This window comes from Ovis canadensis, chromosome 11, assembly GCF_042477335.2.
Source record: "Ovis canadensis isolate MfBH-ARS-UI-01 breed Bighorn chromosome 11, ARS-UI_OviCan_v2, whole genome shotgun sequence".
NCBI classification, from domain to species: domain Eukaryota; kingdom Metazoa; phylum Chordata; class Mammalia; order Artiodactyla; family Bovidae; genus Ovis; species Ovis canadensis.
The window spans coordinates 27,623,646-27,640,359 of record NC_091255.1 but is presented as its reverse complement, the minus strand read 5'-3'; the positions used below and the strand labels follow the sequence as shown (position 1 = coordinate 27,640,359).

Genomic DNA, 16,714 nt, shown 5'->3' with positions numbered 1-16,714 from the left:
GCACAGGATTTGGAATTCTACTTGACTGCTTCCGTTACTCCCTAAGCTGTGTGACTTAATGCAGCTTCTTAACCTCTCTGAGCTGATCCCCTCATCTGGATGTCAAGGATGACACCTACTTTACACCTGGCTGACAACTCTACAAAGCAAGGTGAGTCAAGCGCTCGGCGTGGCCTGACCGAGAAAGGGCTCCTTGACGCCCAAGGAGCTGTATTATTAGGGTTCTCTAAGGCTGGGTGCCCTTTGCCCAGCCCTCCTGGGTCTCTAGACAGCTCCTGTTGCACAGGCAGCCCCACCCAATGCTGACTGCCATGATAGGAGGCAAATAAAACCCTGTGGCTGAGTTCACTGGATCACAGGGAGAATTAGCCCAGGGAGTGCTCCATCTGACTGCCCAGGTCCATGGTAAGGTCTGAAATTAGAGGGTCAGAGATTTAAATGTGGAGGCAGAATACGGTCCTGCTATAGAGCTCAGGGAACTCTGCTCAGGGTTATGTGGCAGCCTGGATGGGAGGGGAGATTGGGGCGAGGGGAGAATGGATACACGGAATACGTATGGCTGAGTCCCATTGCTGTCCACCTGAAACTATCACAACACTGTCCATCGCCCATACTCCAATATAAAATAAAATGTTAAAAAAATATTAATAAAGGTAGATGAAGGAGGTGGTCAGGGATATGGGTCCAGCTTTAACAAGTCCCCAAGGAGGAGAAAGCGCACGATGCCTACCGGGAACTGTCTGCTCCATCGGCAAACGGTGCTGCCTGTGGAAATGCCGAAATGTCTGGAGAAAAAGGAAAAAAAAAAAACAAGGCATGAGGCCCATTCCCACTGCCCCCGGAGACACAGGGCAGAGGTGCTTCCCCAGCGGCCCCTCCGTGGGTCGCACGCGGGCCCTCGGGGCCACTTCCATGTGCTTTCCCTAAAACGGAGTGCAGACGCAGCCTCCGCAGCACTTGGTTTTTCCACATGGCTCTGCCCTGGGCAGGGATTCCAGGCAGCGTGGAAGCTGAGACTTCTCAGTTGTCACCATCGCCCTGAGGCCCCCTACAAGCAAGTGGTAAAAGCAACTGGGCCCCTATTGACTGGACGTGTGGGCTGGACCCTCCTCCTCGCCTCTGAGGCAGGAGCTGCTGGCTGCAACAACCCTTGAAGGTGGCAAGACCCTTGGGCCAGCAGAGGCCAAAGGCCAGACTCACAGGTGGCTCGTTGGTGACACTGGGTGCCTGGCATGGATGCCGGGCGCTTCGGGTGGGAGCCAGAGGCCCCATCCCCTCAGCTTCCAGCTTTGGTGGCTGGCAGAGCAGCCCTCTGGGGAGACAAATGCACAGTCCCCACATCAGGGACCCCGGGATCGGGCAGCTGGCGCTGACGCCTGTTTCAGCACCAAAAGGCCCCCATCCGGAGAACACTGGGCAGATGGTCACCGCAGGGTGGAGCCAGCGCGGCACAGGCCCACTCTCCCCTCTCCCCATGGCTGCTCCTGCAGCTGGCTGCTTTCTGCTCTCTCTGCTCCCTGCTCAGAGAGGCTGGCTGCCTCAGGGCTGGGTGGGCCCCTCACCCCCTCTTGCAGCAAAAGAAGAGATTGGAGGTGGCGGTGGTTGGAGCTAATCAGGGCCTCCCCCTGTCTGCTGGAACAAAGAGAATTCCCATCAGCCAGCAAATCTCCGTCACCTCCCTCTGGGCTCTCTGCAAGGCTATTCCTGAGGCTTTCTCGACATCTCTGCCTGCGTGTTCAGTCGTGTCTGACTCTTTGTGACCTCATGCACTGCAGCCCACCAGCTCTTCTGTCCATGGGATTTCCCAGGCAAGAATAGTGAGGTGGATTGCTATTTCCTCCTCCAGAGAATCTTCTCGATCCAGGGATCAAACCAGTGTCTCCTGCATTGGCAGGCAGATTCTTTACCGCAAGTACCATCTGGGAAGCCCTCTCAATATTTCTGGGACCTCACAGAAGTCCCAGAAGACCTCTGAGAGAGTCTGATAGAGGTCGTGGACCTTCTTATCAGAGAAAGGCACACATGTACCCAACATCCTGTGTGCAATTTCTGGGGAATCCTAAACCCCAGAAGTCTCTGCCAAGGCTCCCCCAGACACCACTACCTTATGTCTGCAGACTGTCAAAGGCAGCCTGATGTTTCTACCCACCCAACACTGCTCAAATGTTTCCACAGAAGAAAAACACACGCACAGAGGCAGGGTGACACAGGGTAGATGGGAGTCTGGGGAGAAACAGCACCCCAAGTTAGGGGGAGGCAAAATGTCTCTGAAGCTTCACACTTTTCCTTAAATATTAAGAGTGTAATCTGTATTCTGCTCCATATGTGTCCGTATCTGTTTTAATGGAACTGTATTTCCTTCCTCTCCCCCCTGACATCTTCAGAGCAAGATGGACCCTTCTAGAAGAAAAGCCACGTCCTCCCAAAGCTTTCAAGGGTACTCCCCCGTATGTCACCCTAGAGCAGTAACCAGGCAGGCTCTTGGAGGGGAACCACAGAGGCAGCTCAGGGAGCCTGGATCTACCCCCAACCAGCCTGCACAACCTGAGAAACCACCTATAAGAGCTAACAAGTGCTCTTAGTCACTCCCCTAATGGAGCTGGGATGGGGAATAGAAAGGCCTGGAATTACCAAAATACCATGACTTCAAGACAGGCCTGTTTAATCCAGGGAAAAACAATTAACTACAGTCTTCATCTGAAGCACATAGAACCTTCATATGACTAAACTCAGAATTAAAGTCACAGATTACTCATACTATTGCTTGTCACCTCCAATTAGAGAAATAAATACTAAAGAGTATGACCTCCTTAGGGGCAGGAATATGGTCACACATGCAAAGGCTGGCACATAGTAGGTGTGCAAAACAATTTCTGTGGAAGGAAATTAATGAGGACGTCTGACAAAATTTTCTTTCAACTTTCTGCACCGCAGGCATTTCCAACAATGGCCAGCAGATGGCGCTGTGCGGCAAGGCTCTGGAAGGAGACACCCGCCAAATAAATGAAGTCTGCAGACCTTCCCGGAGAAGGCAATGGCACCCCACTCCAATACTCTTGCCTGGAAAATCCCATGGATGGAGGAGCCTGGTGGGCTGCAGTCCATGGGGTCGCTGAGAGTTGGACACGACTCAGTGACTTCACTTTCATTTTTCACTTTCATGCATTTGGAGAAGGAAATGGCAACCCACTCCAGTGTCCTTGCCTGGAGAATCCCAGGGACAGAGGAGTCTGGTGAGTTGCCGTCTATGGGATCGCACAGAGTCGAACATGACTGAAGTGACTTAGCAGCAGACCTTCCCAAACTGGCAAGGTCTTCTTTAAGAAAGGGTAGTAGTTTCCTTGCCATTATGTAGAAGATGATATCTTGTCAGATGCGTAAAAGGCATCAGCAAAAGGTCCTCTCCCCTTATTCTGCAAACTGGGTTTCCGCCACCTCCTGGCTGTGACCCTGGACAAGTTGCTTGCAGCCTCTGCAAAGAGGCGGGGGAGGGTGGATGCCAAGGGTCCTCGCGGTAAGGTACTGATCCTGTGAAGGGCTGGCTTCAAGGCTACTCACTCTGCCCCCTTGCCCACCCTCAACAGACAGTCAGCTCTCAAAGTAGATGGGTGTGACACACAGGTCCTCAGGCTGGGCAGAGGGGGTCTTGGCAAGGGACAGTTAGTGGAACCATGCAAAGGACTCACCTGGGAAGATAAACTGCTGTCTATGATGAATGAAGTGGGCAGCTTTAAACAGAAGAGGAGGTGAGTCACACACAGAAGAGCAAAGGCAGCGCAGGGAGAGGGGACAGAGGCAGGGGCTGGGGGGAGAGGGGCTGGTTACAGGGCTGGGGCGCCCCTGCCCCACCTGCCCTGTCCCAGGTAGGCCTGGCCAGGACGAGGCGCTCCATGCAGGAAGGAGGAAACGAGCTGGGAGAGAGTGGGTGCCGGCAGGAGCCCCCGGGAGTAAGGGCTCTTGCACTGCAGGACTGGGGTTCCGAGACCCAGGCTTGGGAGCCACCCTGCTGCAGCCAATTCCATTCACCTCCCAGACCCCCTTCTCCTCCGTGAACTGCACATGAGCCCAGGAGGGCAAAATATAACAGGGAGAAAAACCAAGATTCTGAAAACAGTGAACAATGCTGTGTGCGGGAGAAGGGAAAATCCACCAGCCCACGTTCACACCTGGAGGTACCGAGGCTTCTGCCATTCAATATCACCATCCAAAAAAAAACCTTTCTCCCAGGTTAGCCTCAGACGTACCCAGAAATGCTCCCGCACAGTATGGAGCGGGTGGACTATGGGAAGAGGTGCCACCCCACATTAACTGCCAGCCCAGCCAGCCCATGACCAGAGAGGGCTCCGTGCAGGGTACAATGCCGGCCCAGCCTGGGACATCAGGGAAGCTAAGAAGCTCCGGCTGATGTCACACAAAGGACTTTTTCAGTGACTCTTGTTTCTCAAACAGGCTCTTCCTTTCAGAAAAAGCCTTTTCTTTCCTTTCAGACTAGAAGGTTCAGCAAAAGGCCCGGTTCCAGGGCATCACAATGACAGAGCAGAACAGAGGAGTGTAATCACGTGGCCATCGCTGGGTCGGAGGAGGGAGGCGCAGGCTTGGAACGATGCATTAGTGTTGGGAGATAGCCAGCCACATGCACGTTAAGGCAAAAAAGAAGCAAGAGTCCTAAAAAAGTCTCACCACCGCCCCCCAAAAGAAGTCCTGGGAACCTGGGGAGATGAAGCTAGAGAGGTTGCCCAGCCGGAGGTCCCCTGGCACAGGGAAAGCCATGCCTTTGTTCTCCTCGGCCTGGAGCCCTGGGGACCGGTGACAGGTGGGGCCGGGCCTGGAGTCCACAGGCTGAAGCTGGCAGCCAGCCTGACTGGGCCCGGAGCAAACTGGGGCTGCCCTCCTTCCCTGAGCTTGAAACACACTGAGGGCCGAGACCGGTTTCAAGGGGCTGCCTGGGAGCCCAGGGCTGGGGCTCAGTCCTGAAGGGGGCCAGTGGGCTTTGTTCCGCCCCGTGGGGAGGTGGGACACGCCAGGCCTGGCCGAGTGGCAGGAGCCCTGCCCCTGTAGACCCAGGGCAGCCGGGACCGTGCTCAGAGGTCGGCTCAGCTCTGGCACACACCCTTGGGTGGACTCTGTGGCCTCACCCACACAGTGGGGATAACCTAACTCCAGCCTCACATGGTCTCTTGTTTTATAGAAAAAAGAACAGAAGTGCCCCCTTAAGCAGCTTGTCCAGACCCAGAGCAGGTAAGCCACAGGGCCCCGGATTCCTTTGCCCTGGCCTTCTGGGCTTGCCCCAGGTCTCAGTGCGGCCTGCCCTGCTTCTCAGGAGCCCAGGAGCCCCGAGTGAGTGAACAATGCCCCCAAGAAGCCATCCCACACACAGGGGGGCAGCCTGGGGACTAGGTCAAGAACCCAGGCTTTACATCAGACAGACTTGGCTTTGATCGCGGCTCTGCTGCTTACAGCTGGGGGCAAGCCACTTACTCCCTCTGAAACTCAGTGTCCCCATCTGTAAAATGGGCACAATCACAGCAGGTTTAAATATGGTGATACATTCAGTGTTCAACTACTGCTTTTAGCAGTAGAGACGGTTTGGCCTTGAGTCAGCCAGGATGATGGGCAGAGAAGGGACATGCAACCCCATCCCTCAGGCCCGAGAAAGCCCCAAGGTGTGGTACCTGGGAAGTTGAACCTGCCATCCCGCTGGCCAGGCGAGGGGTTGGGGGGCGTGGTGGCACTGGATGGGTTGGATGACGCTGGGAAGGGCGCAGGCGAGGAGGGCGTGGAGGATGTAGTGGAGGACGGGTTGCTGCTGGAGTCCAGGTGGTTCATGGCTGGAGGATGCTCCTGCAGGACCAAAGACACGGGGAGTGGCAGGGACCACCCAGCCCAGCCAGCCCACCCCTCCCCACCTGGAAAGGAGGAGGTCAGCCAGGGTGCCCTGGCGCTTATGGGTGTAATGTTAGAGGGAAGGACGGCACAGGGAAACCTGCACCTCAACGCCTGACCCCTGGAGGGCTCCTCTCATCTTTCTGATTTCAGCTCAAGCATCCTTTCCTCCCAGAAGTCCTCCCACAGCCCTGGTGGAAGCCAGGCTACCCCCACCCCACTTTTATCCTCCCAGGGCCCTGAGAACTTTTCATTAGGGCACTTGAACTATGGTTTGCCAGCTGCAGGGGTGGTTTTCTGAAGACTCTCTCCACCACACTGTATGTGTCCCAGGAAAGCAAGAGCCACATCTTGTCACACACCCAGGGCCTAGCTCTTGGCTGACCACAGAGTAGGGTCCTTTAATGAATTAAATTCAGCCTCTGACAAGTATTTGTTTTAGTGGGTGGTTCACAATGGGTGGGGCTTCCAGATGACTCAGTGGTAAAGGAATCTGCCTGCCACTGTAGGAGATAGAGTTCAATCTCTGGGTCGGGAAGATCCCTTGGAGGAGGAAACGGCATCCCACTCCAGGATTCTTGCCTGGAAAATCCCATGGACAGAGGAGCCCGGTGAGCTGCAGTCCATGGGGTTTGCAAAGGGTCAGACATGACTGAGTGACTGGGCACACACACACAGTGGGTGCCTAATAAGTGCTCCCACCACTCAGCAGGTGGATCTGCCAGTTGGGCCACTCTAGCAAGGCCAGAGGATCCCCTGAGGGAGGGTCACCAGGGAACCGAGTCCATGCCTGGGGGACCATGGGCCTGACCAGTGTCTCCTGGACCAAACGCCAGTTCCTCAGGGGGTGGGGCAGGCAGTTCTGTTCAAAAAAAGTCGGGGCTAACCTGGGTTAAAAAAGCTAAGCTGAACCGGTTTCTCTCTGGCAGGCCCTCAAGGCTCTGGGATGCGGGGGCGATTCTGGAAACCACCAAAGCCACGCAGTGGGTCTCACTGTCCAGTGATGGCCAACACCGCCTGTTGTCAAGCTAAAGGGGGAGGTGGCTGCACCCCCTGCACCCCCACTCTGTCCCCTCACACACCACGTCCCAGACCCCTCATCCCAATCAGGCCAGGCCAGCAAGGGCAGGGGGTTTGTTTGAGGCAGGATGAACCCCAGCCCAGAGTCAGCGGCTGTGTGACCCTGGACGAATCGGCCCACGCTTCTCAGCCACATGGTGTGTTGTCTACATAAGCGGGGCCTCACAGCTGCTGCCTCATGGGGTTGCTCATTCGCTCAGCGTTCCATAGACACATTTCCTTGCTGCCAAGGCAGGCATCAGGGGCCCGGCTGGAGCACGGCCCCACAGCCCTGCCTTCCACAGCACCCACGCGCTCCGGGCCTGGCTCTCACCCACAGGGAACCTCGCACGCAGTTTCTTCATCTCTAAAAATCCCTGGTGGTACAGTGGTTAGGACTCTGTACTTTCACTGTTGAGGGCACAGGTTCGATCCCCAGTTTGGGAACGAAGATCCCACAAGTCACAGTGTAGCCAAAAAAAAATAAAAAAGAGGGCAGTGACATCAGCATGTGACTTTTAGAACCATCGTGGGGATCAGATGAGTTATCTGTGGAGAAAGTTCTGTTCCTGACACTGAAGTACAACCGAAGCCCGTGAGCTCTAGAGCCCTGCTCCACAACAGGAGAAGCCCCCGCCACGAGAAGCCTGAGCACGCTCCACGACCACAGAGCGGCTCTGGCTCAACGCAACTTGAGATAGTCTCCACATAGCAATGCAGACCCACTGCAGCCAAAAATCAACTGATTAAAAAATGCGGGCGGTGGGTATTGTCACATAACTATGGTTTGCACACAAATGTGAAACCTACGCAATGGCTAAACATGAGGTCCCCGCAGGCTACCCTCTGGCCGTGCAACCGGGTTGCAGCATCACACTTCCTTACTGGGCGTGTGTCACAGAAAGGGACCCTGGGCGAGGGTTCTCCTGACATGGTACCTTCTTTGTCAGTGCTTTAGGGAGTGTTCCAAAATGGGGTTCAGCGGCTCTGTCCACCGGATTGTTGATGTCCGAGGGCACGGATTCTGTCCTCCGAAGCTTGGGGACTGTTTAAAAAGAGAGGGGGTTGTAACCATCAGCAGTGAACAGGATCAAGAAAGATGCACCCCAAATCCCGAAGGTAGAGGGGAGAAGGGCAGGACACTCACGTGGAAGGAAGGATATTCTACAGGCAGGGGCTTCTTTTGTACACTTGTTATGACACTTGAACCTGGTGGAGAAGGCAGGGTCAGTGCACGGAGGGGCCACATGGGCCCCAGGACATACACAGGGGCTCGGAAGCACTGCCTGGCCGTTCTGTGCAGCACTCAACCCTGACTGCCTCAATTCCCACAAACGTCTCAACAGACGTTAGCTTTAGAGTGGACAGCATCTTGTTAATAGTACTAGCAGCTAGTATCCATTGAGCATGGCCATGTTCCCACTGTCATCTGCCTCATCTTCACAGCAAAGCAGGGTTTTGTTTTGTTTTTTAATTTAATTGGAGGATAATTGCTTTACAATGTTGAATTGGTTTCTGCCATACATGTACATGAATCAACCTGAATCAACCAATGTTCCCCTTCCTCTTGAATCTCCCTCCTACATCCCACCCCATGCCACCCATCTAGGTGCAAACAAGTTTAATTTCACCCATTTTTAACTTGCTGTAGGTCATACATCTATTTCTCTTTTCTAAACAAAAGGAGACCCTCTACCCACATTCAGAAAGCTTGAGACAAATCTGAACTTGAGAGAGATGAATTAGAAGGAAAATATTTCCATTATCCAAGGATCCCAGGGAGGCCCCTCCTGCTACCTTCTTGCATAGGCCACGTTGTCTGAGGATCAGAGCGAAGGGAATGGAAAGAGCGGGATTTAGATTCTTGGTTTGGCTCTGCCTGCTGAATCCTCTCAGAGTTCTCATTGAACAAATGGGCTGACAATTGGGGTTCTCCAACTTCACACTGCGACTACAGGAGAGCTGGGGGTTCAGAGGTTATCCTGTGCTCTCTGCATCAAAGGCATTACTTGAACAGGAGGTGGAGGCCCCTGATTTAAAGCCACATGGCCAGGAGCCCCCAAACACCTAGACTGGTAAGAAAGGTCTGACATCTCCTTTGCATTTTCCTGTGGTTCTCTTCTAACCACAATTTATCCAACAGACACACATGAGACCTATCACTTATAGTCTGGCGGGAGCCCGAATGCTTTTTACTACACACTCTAGTTCAGATTTTGAGAGTAATCCTGATTGCACAGAGAGACCTGGAAGATAAAAATGAGGCCCAGAAAGGGCAAGCACCTTGCTTCAGGTCACACAGCAATGCAAGGACAAAGTGAACTGGCAACAGGCTTCAGGTCCATCCAGGTAAAGTGGGAGTAGCTCGATAGCAGGGAACAGACTCTGCTCACCCTACTGTTCACTATCCTTGCCCTTCTTTCTTACCAGAAACCTCAATCCTAGGAAAAGGATTGAATTTATATAGAATCTACATTCTTCCTTCATTCTCCTCTCTAAATACCACAAGCCACTTCTCTGTATGTACCATGCCCTGGCCCCATTTCCCGATTCCTTATGTGCTAACCTTAAACTTCAGAACTCCTTACAGTCTCCAGAAAAGTCCTGCCATTCCTCTCTGCCTTTATTCAAGGTGCTTTCTTGACCCAGAATTCTCTTACCTCCTTAGCCCACCTGGTAAACTTCTATTCATCCTTCAAAGCCCACCTTAAAACAGTCCCTTCTTCTAACAATGCTTTGCCTGATGCTTCCTTATTCTTCAAAGAGAGGGCTGATCACTCCCTGATGTGCTGAGATTACAAACAGATTTTGGAACTCTCAAATGAGTTCCTTTGAACTGTGATTTGACCTGAGGCCAAGAACCAAGTAGCAAGACTTACTAAACTGGAAGTGTGGAGTTTATGCCCCCTCTCCCGCCTCTGCCACCCTCCGCTCATCACCTGCAATGCTTGCACTTCACTCCAAACATCATGCTCTTCTGGCACACGCGGCAGACCTGCGACAGCCAGGACTTGGTGGAGAACCTGCAGGGGCGGACACATGAAAATGCTCAGAGGGGCCAGGATGGAGAAGCGTCCCCACAAAGCCACAGGCAAACCAGAAGAACTGGTTGCACCCCAGACACCCGGGCACCCTCTCAAGTGGAGGGCAGGGACATCCAGGGCCACTGCTTTCCCCAGGCATTCAGATTTCTCGGCCACAAAGTCTTCATTGCCAAAGCTGGTGTGGTCACTGATGCCGGCTCTCTGGCAGGCAAACTGGCAAAAGCAAGCAAAATTACAAGTGCACCCATGGAGCAATTCCAGTCCCAGGAATTCATCCAACAGATACTCCCACGGGTGTCACATGAGGTACTGACAAGGCTACTCACTGCAGCATGTTCGCGGCAGCAGAGACTGGAAACGAGCTCTGTTGTTTAGGGGTACAGGTGACTGTCTGCATGATGTATCGTCCATGCACACAACTGAGCCCCAGACAGTCGGAAAATAAAGGAAGGAAGCTCTCTTTATGCAAATGGGGCACGATCACTAAATTACACCGTCAGTGACAAAAGGAAGGTACACTGCTACATGACTCCATTTATTTGAACTTCAGATACAGGAAAATCTAATCTATGATGACAGAAGGGAATAGCGTCTCTGGATGGTAGCACTATGGACTAAGAAGAGCCAAAGAGAACTTCTGGGGTGGGGACGTTCTGAATCTTCGTATGGGTGGTATACGTGGGTGTACACATATGTTAAGCATTTGTGTACTTAGCTCCATATAAATTACGCCTCAACTTTAAAAAGAAAAAAGCAAAGTATAGAACAGTGTGTATAATATATGCAATATTTTTGTGAAAATAAACGAAGGAGGCGGAAGAATTTACATATGTATTTGATTGTACAAAAATATCTCCGAGGACACAGAAGACTGCCGAGATCTGCCTATGGGGGGGTTGGGGGGTGATGACCAGAGGGAGGGGACTTTTCTCATAAATACACATCTTCTGGAGGTTTGAATTATAAATGCATCTCAATCCAAACTAAATTTTTTAACAATCCACAAGATACACTGAAAAGAAGGGTGGGGTGGAGTGGGTGGTTGCCTCCCAGAGCAAAAGTCCAAGGTCTGTGCACAGGATGGGGAGCCTCAGGGCAGAAAGAACTCACAGTTTTGCAGGACTCGATTTTTTAAAAGCATAGGATATCATAGTAACGACAGAACAAATAGCAACAGGGCTTGGGGAACGGTTTGTAATGCATCCATAAACATTAGCTCACTCCTGGGAGTGACCACCCCAGGGAGTTAGGCAGGTCAGGGATTCTTAGGACACAGGCAAGCAAACCAGCTCAGAGAGGTTAGGTGACTTTCCCAAGGTCACACAGTTGGGCTGCTGTGCAGCGGGGGCAGACCCCAGGTCTCTGAACTCAGAGAATGGCCCTGTAAGAGAGACCACTGGGATGGAAAACGAGGGAAAGAGCCGGGGCTTTGGGGTCAGACCACACCGGGTTTGAATCCTGACAACTGCTGGCTGTGGGATGGGTCCAAGTCTTTGCAAATGAGGCCGACACTCTCCCCTCACAGGGCTTGAGGAGAATCACGTGTGCCGTGTAATGTGCAGGGCCTGGACTGTGGGTGTGGACGTCGCTGCTTCTACTAGCCAAGATGGGAGCCTCTAGGCCTAGGGGAAAGGCACCCACCCCCTTGGAATGACTTTTTTAAAAAATATTTATTCATGTATTTATTTGGCTGTGTCGGGTCTTCGTTGCATCACTTCGGGTCTTTCGTTGCAGCACAGACTCTCTAGAGTGGCTTTAGTAGTTTCAGGCTTAGTTGCCCCACAGAATGTGGGGTCTCAGTTCCCCAACCAGGGATCGAACCCATGTCCGCTGCATTGCAAGGCAGATTCTTAGCCACTGGACCACCAGGGAAGTCCCTGGAATGTCTTTTAAGGAGCTCTGATCTGGCCTCTCTGGGATCCACACAGTCTCTCTGGCCTTTAATCTCTTGTGAACACGGGGGTTAGGGGAGCAGCTCAATGGTACTTGAGATGGCCTCCACTAGAAAATCCTGAAAACAGGTTGAAATGACAGCTGGGGGCTCAGCCAGAGAAGGGGCAGGCGCTGGGGAGGTTTGGGGGTGTGGAGTAAGCATCATAAAATATATTCCCCCTATGATTAGACCAAAGTGCTTCAGAACTTCTGAAGCGGAGAGAGGCTTGGATCATGACTTAAAAATCCAAGAGAGCGTAACCATGATGTCCCATGCCCAAGACGAGAGCCTAGGTGGGCAGGGCCACCTGGCGATGCCAGACAGGATGGATGCTGCTGCCCGCGGTCCAGCCAGCGAGGCCTCAAATCCGTGAGACCAGGTGCAGCCAAGACAAAAATGAAACAGAGCAGCCTGCTGATCCTGGTGTCCCTTACTTACCTAAGTCAGCCTGTCTCAGGCCAGAGCCAGGGGTTCAACACCAAGTGCTTCCCAGCACTGGATGCATGAGGCTCACATGCATGTCATCCCCCTTCTATCCTCCCAACAGGACTGGCAGCAAGTTCCAATCACAGAGAGGGAAACTGAGGCCGGGAGGGGTCACTGGCAGGGAAGATGGCACTGGGTGTGCTTGAAGGAGGCCCTCAAGACCTTCACTCAGATGGCTTCTCCTGGTGCCAGGGACTCTTCTCCCCGAGGATCTTGGGGACGGGCATCCGGGCCCTGCCAAGGCTTGGGACAGAAGTGCCTGGGCACCAGCCAGCAGTTTCAAGAGTATCTCAGTGGCCATGAGACCTCAGGCAAACTACTCAACCCCTCAGAGCCAAGCCTGCCTCACGGGACGAGGATTCGGTGCTGGCCTTCCGCACAGGCCAGAGTGCAGCACACACTCCAGGGAAAACCAAAGGCCCTGGCAAGTTGCAAGACTCTCGATAAGCATGCCCGGCCATGTTCACAACTTGTTTAATGGGGTGGCCAGAGTACAGGGATCCCAAAGGACTGTACTGCTGGCCGCCAGTGGGGAGACAAGGTGCTTCTCAGACCTGCTGTTGGCAGCACACGCCAGCCTCACAAGCGTTGAGGCCGAGGCCTCTGGGTGGTCCATGTCATGGGCCCTCACCAGCCATACCACCTGCATGAGCATCAGTCTCCAGAAGTTGCTAGAATCCTGACTGGCAAGCCAAGAACCTTACAGATGGAGCCTGGCATTTTACCAAGCTCCAGGAGGCTCTGACATGTGGCCAGTTATGTCCATGGAAGTGATGTCATGCCAGACCCAGGGGGACGCTCTCGGCTCCCTGTTTCTCCTGGGACCTGTGTTTTTCCTCAGCAGATGGAAAAGGAGACTCGAGGAGGGGCAGGGGAGGGCCAGCGAGTCTGAAAGGGCTGCTGGTGACAGGCAGGGCCTCCAGGTGGGTGCCATGTCCACAGAGGAATGGACAGACCACTGTCTGTCTGTGAGACAGAATGGACTGACAGACACACAAAGAGCCCTGAGAGACAGGGTCAGGACAGAGCTCCAGCGATGCAGTGACTCCCCCAAGCAGGGCTCAGCCTACACAGGTCCCAGCCCAGCTCTGTACCCCCTCCCCACCCCAGCCCGGCCACGCCTACCTGTGTGTCACGGAGAGCCCGATGTCCCTTCGTACCATCTGTGGGGATCCGTGAGGGTGATCTGCGGGGAAAGAGGCAAGGTCGGCAGGCTGAGGGGTCCTTCCTACCTGGACAGTGTGTACCTGGGACCTGCTGTCTCAGAGATCACAGACTGGGGGTGGGGGTGGAGACCAACCACATGGTTGGGGGAGTAGACGGGGCAAAACCAACCACATGGCAGAGGGCCGTTTTCCTGAACCTGCCTCTAAGCAACACAGGGATGGCCAGGCAAGACCAAAGCAGGGCAAGTGTGGTTACTCCCACCCCCCCACAGATGCTACCACCTAGCCTCTGCCGACAGCTCAGAAGCAGCCCCTGGGAGATTTCCAGCTTTGGGGGAAGACAGGCTTGTGAGGCAGAAGGCAAAGCCAAGGTGAGGCCTGCAGCTCAGCTCCCCCCATCTCCTGCACTTCCTCGTGGAGGCAGCCACAGGTCACCAATTCTTCTTGTCGCACAGGTAGAAGTTGCCTGACCCTGGCAGAGGGGGTGAGGCTGGCGGCCATGTGGCACACCCAGCTCTCCAGGCAGAGGCACCTTGGGCATTTTGCTCTGAGAGCCGCCACTGCCGGATCCCAGCAGGTAGAGAAGACGAGGTGAAGCTTCACTCGTTTCCATGCGGCCCAGCCCCGGCCAGGCACTCAGTCTGAGCCTCGGGGGAGGTCTCAGGCCATGAGCTTTGCATGCTTTCCAAGAGGGCACCCTGGCCTCTCTCTTCAGCCCTGGCTTCCTTACATGAATGGGCATCCCTGGGGTTGGCGGTACAATAGGTTGGGCAGTAGAGGAGCAGCTGGAGGCAATCTGTCATCCACTGGCAGCCCTCATGTCTAACTCCCTCTCCCCTCTTCCACCAGAGAGACCCCCGCTCCTCCCCACCCCACCTTCTGCCCATGCTCACTTCTGCCTATCTCCCCCTAGAGCAGGGTTTCTCAAAGGAGCCCATGGAGGTGCTGCAGGGGGTCTGGGACTCCTCTGGACTGGTAAGCAGGGCAGGGGTCCCCAGTCCCTGGGCTGTGGACTGGTACTGGTCTGTGGCCTGTTAGGAACCAGGCCACACAGCAGAAGGCGAGTGACAGATGAGACAGCAAAGCTTCATCTGCCGCTCCCCGTTGTTTGCATTATCACTGCCTGAACCATTCCCCTGCCCTCCCCCACGCCACCGCTGTCCATGGAAAAACTGTTTTCCAGGAAACCAGTCCCTGTGCCAAAAAGGTTGGAGATGGTTGATGTAGGATTTTCCTTACCAAGAAGGTCTGGATTTTTATCCAGTTATCAAAGAGACCTGTGAGTCAGAAAGGTCGGGAACACAGTGCTCTAGGGATCTGTGGCCATCTCCACCCCATGCTGGCCTGGCACACAGCTGGTGCTCAATAAGTGGTGGTTCACTTAAAGCTGTGTACCAGGAACCCAACCACAAGAGAAGGGTATGAAGGAGGTACTGACTTTCCTCCTACAACAAGGGGAGTTTGATGAGGACCTCTGCCACCTGCTGATAGCTGAACTCACAATCTCTCCAGCACATCTGCCATGGGGCTGACTTCTCCCAACTCCCTTGTCCGGGGGCAGAGTGGGCCAGGGTGGGGCACCCCACCCACCCCAGTCAGTAGCCAAGGCCATGAAAGCATATGGATCTAAAAGGGCTTAGGCTACCAGACTAGGAGAAACAGACAGTGGGATAATGAGATTTTAATCATCTATCTCTGGAGACAATCTGTGGTTGATTAGTAATGTCTGCCACAGGCCTAGGCCAGGACAAAGGTGAGATGAGGTGGTCCCTGACCCTGAAGACAACCTACAATTGATTAGTAATGTCTGCCACAGGCCTGGGATAGGACAGAGGTGAGATGAAGCTGTCTCTAATCCTGAAGACACCCTACAATTGATTACTAATGTCTGCCACAGGCCTGGGATAGGAAGGATATGAGATGATGCTATCCCTGATAGAGGTGAAACACTGGTCCTAAAGGCCTCGTCCCACCTTCCCAGCAAACTGGGGAAGCAGCCTCACCGTTGTGGTCCCTACATCACTATAGCAACCAGGAAGATGGATGTCCTAGGGATGCAGATGCTGGATTCTCCTCCAAGGCTCTGTGAGGAGTCCTGGGAGTCTTCCACCTGTGCCCTGGGGACAGGGAAGGGCAGTCTCCCTCCCTCCTTGCCCTATACCTCCCTGGTGGTCCTGCATTCAGATCCATTTTGGCAAAGTCACTGTCTGTTACCCCACTCCACATCTCTCAGACACTGCTGACAGCCTCTTCACTCTATGTAGCCAGTATAGGACAGTACAAAAACAAGCTGCTATTTTGCTCAGGCAAAAACCAGATGCCTCTGCATCTCCACAGAGACAATTAAAAGCAGACCCCAGAAGCTGTTTTCCTCTGCTTTGACTTTGGAGAGAGATGCCCTGCAGCACAGCCACATACAAGAATCAGCTCTCAACCCAGAGGTGGAAAAGGGACTTGGAGCCTGCCTGGGCATCCTTACCACCCCCCTCCAAGGGGACATCCATACCCTCTGATCTCTCAGACCTCATTCAGAGCTGACCACATCCTTCCTCCAGGGATGTCCCTCTCCTGAACAGGGTGGAGGGTCCCAAGACGTCAGCTGGACTTTGCAGATGGCTACCATCCATCTACACTGGACATAAGGAACCTCTCTCCCAGGAGCACGGCATCACCACAGCAGCCCAGCAGGTAAACAACTCCTGCCAGAGGTCGCCTGTGGGGGTGGCAAGGTGCAAGTGGGGCCCACAAACGGTGACATTCTCACGGTGCCTGCTTCTCAGGGCAGCTGCGGGCTGGGCTGAACCACCTTGTCTTCTGAAGGTTCCCTGTTCTAAGAGCTACTTCTTGAGGCAGAGCCCAGCATCTCTGCTTCTGGACCACAGCAAGGCCAGAGGACTAAGAGAGGGTCGAAGAAATCCACCCCTGATGGGGACAGCGACAGAAACAGGACTCCCGGGTGGCAGAGGGGATGAAAATGAATCACTCTTACCCAACCTGGAGGAGACAAAAAAGAGACAAAGCGGGATTATGTCACCATGCTGGCCTGGTGTCCCCCGGAACATCAGTCCTTGGGCAGGAGCGGATACAGTGCTTGGATGAGGACTTTGAGCCCCTGTGTGGGGCCGGGCTGGCTGAGTGACTGG

The 16,714-nt window shown here is 53.9% G+C and overlaps 1 protein-coding gene across 3 annotated transcripts in view; it reads right to left on the bottom strand.

The window, feature by feature from the left end:
• LOC138447268 (kinase suppressor of Ras 1) overlaps window positions 1–16,714 on the bottom strand; it is a 160,291-nt gene that overhangs the window by 20,572 nt on the left and 123,005 nt on the right. For 2 of the 3 annotated variants that reach the window (XM_069602921.1, XM_069602922.1), the window contains exons 5-12: window positions 14,443–14,447; window positions 13,531–13,591; window positions 9,882–9,965; window positions 8,090–8,151; window positions 7,881–7,987; window positions 5,673–5,841; window positions 3,687–3,728; window positions 731–785 (exon numbers count right to left, since the gene is read on the bottom strand). In XM_069602921.1, the coding sequence (XP_069459022.1) occupies window positions 731–785; window positions 3,687–3,728; window positions 5,673–5,841; window positions 7,881–7,987; window positions 8,090–8,151; window positions 9,882–9,965; window positions 13,531–13,591; window positions 14,443–14,447 (585 nt within the window). Of the gene's footprint in view, window positions 1–730; window positions 786–3,686; window positions 3,729–5,672; window positions 5,842–7,880; window positions 7,988–8,089; window positions 8,152–9,881; window positions 9,966–13,530; window positions 13,615–14,442; window positions 14,448–16,714 lie in introns of those variants that run through there. The other variant, XM_069602920.1, reaches the window with a different exon arrangement.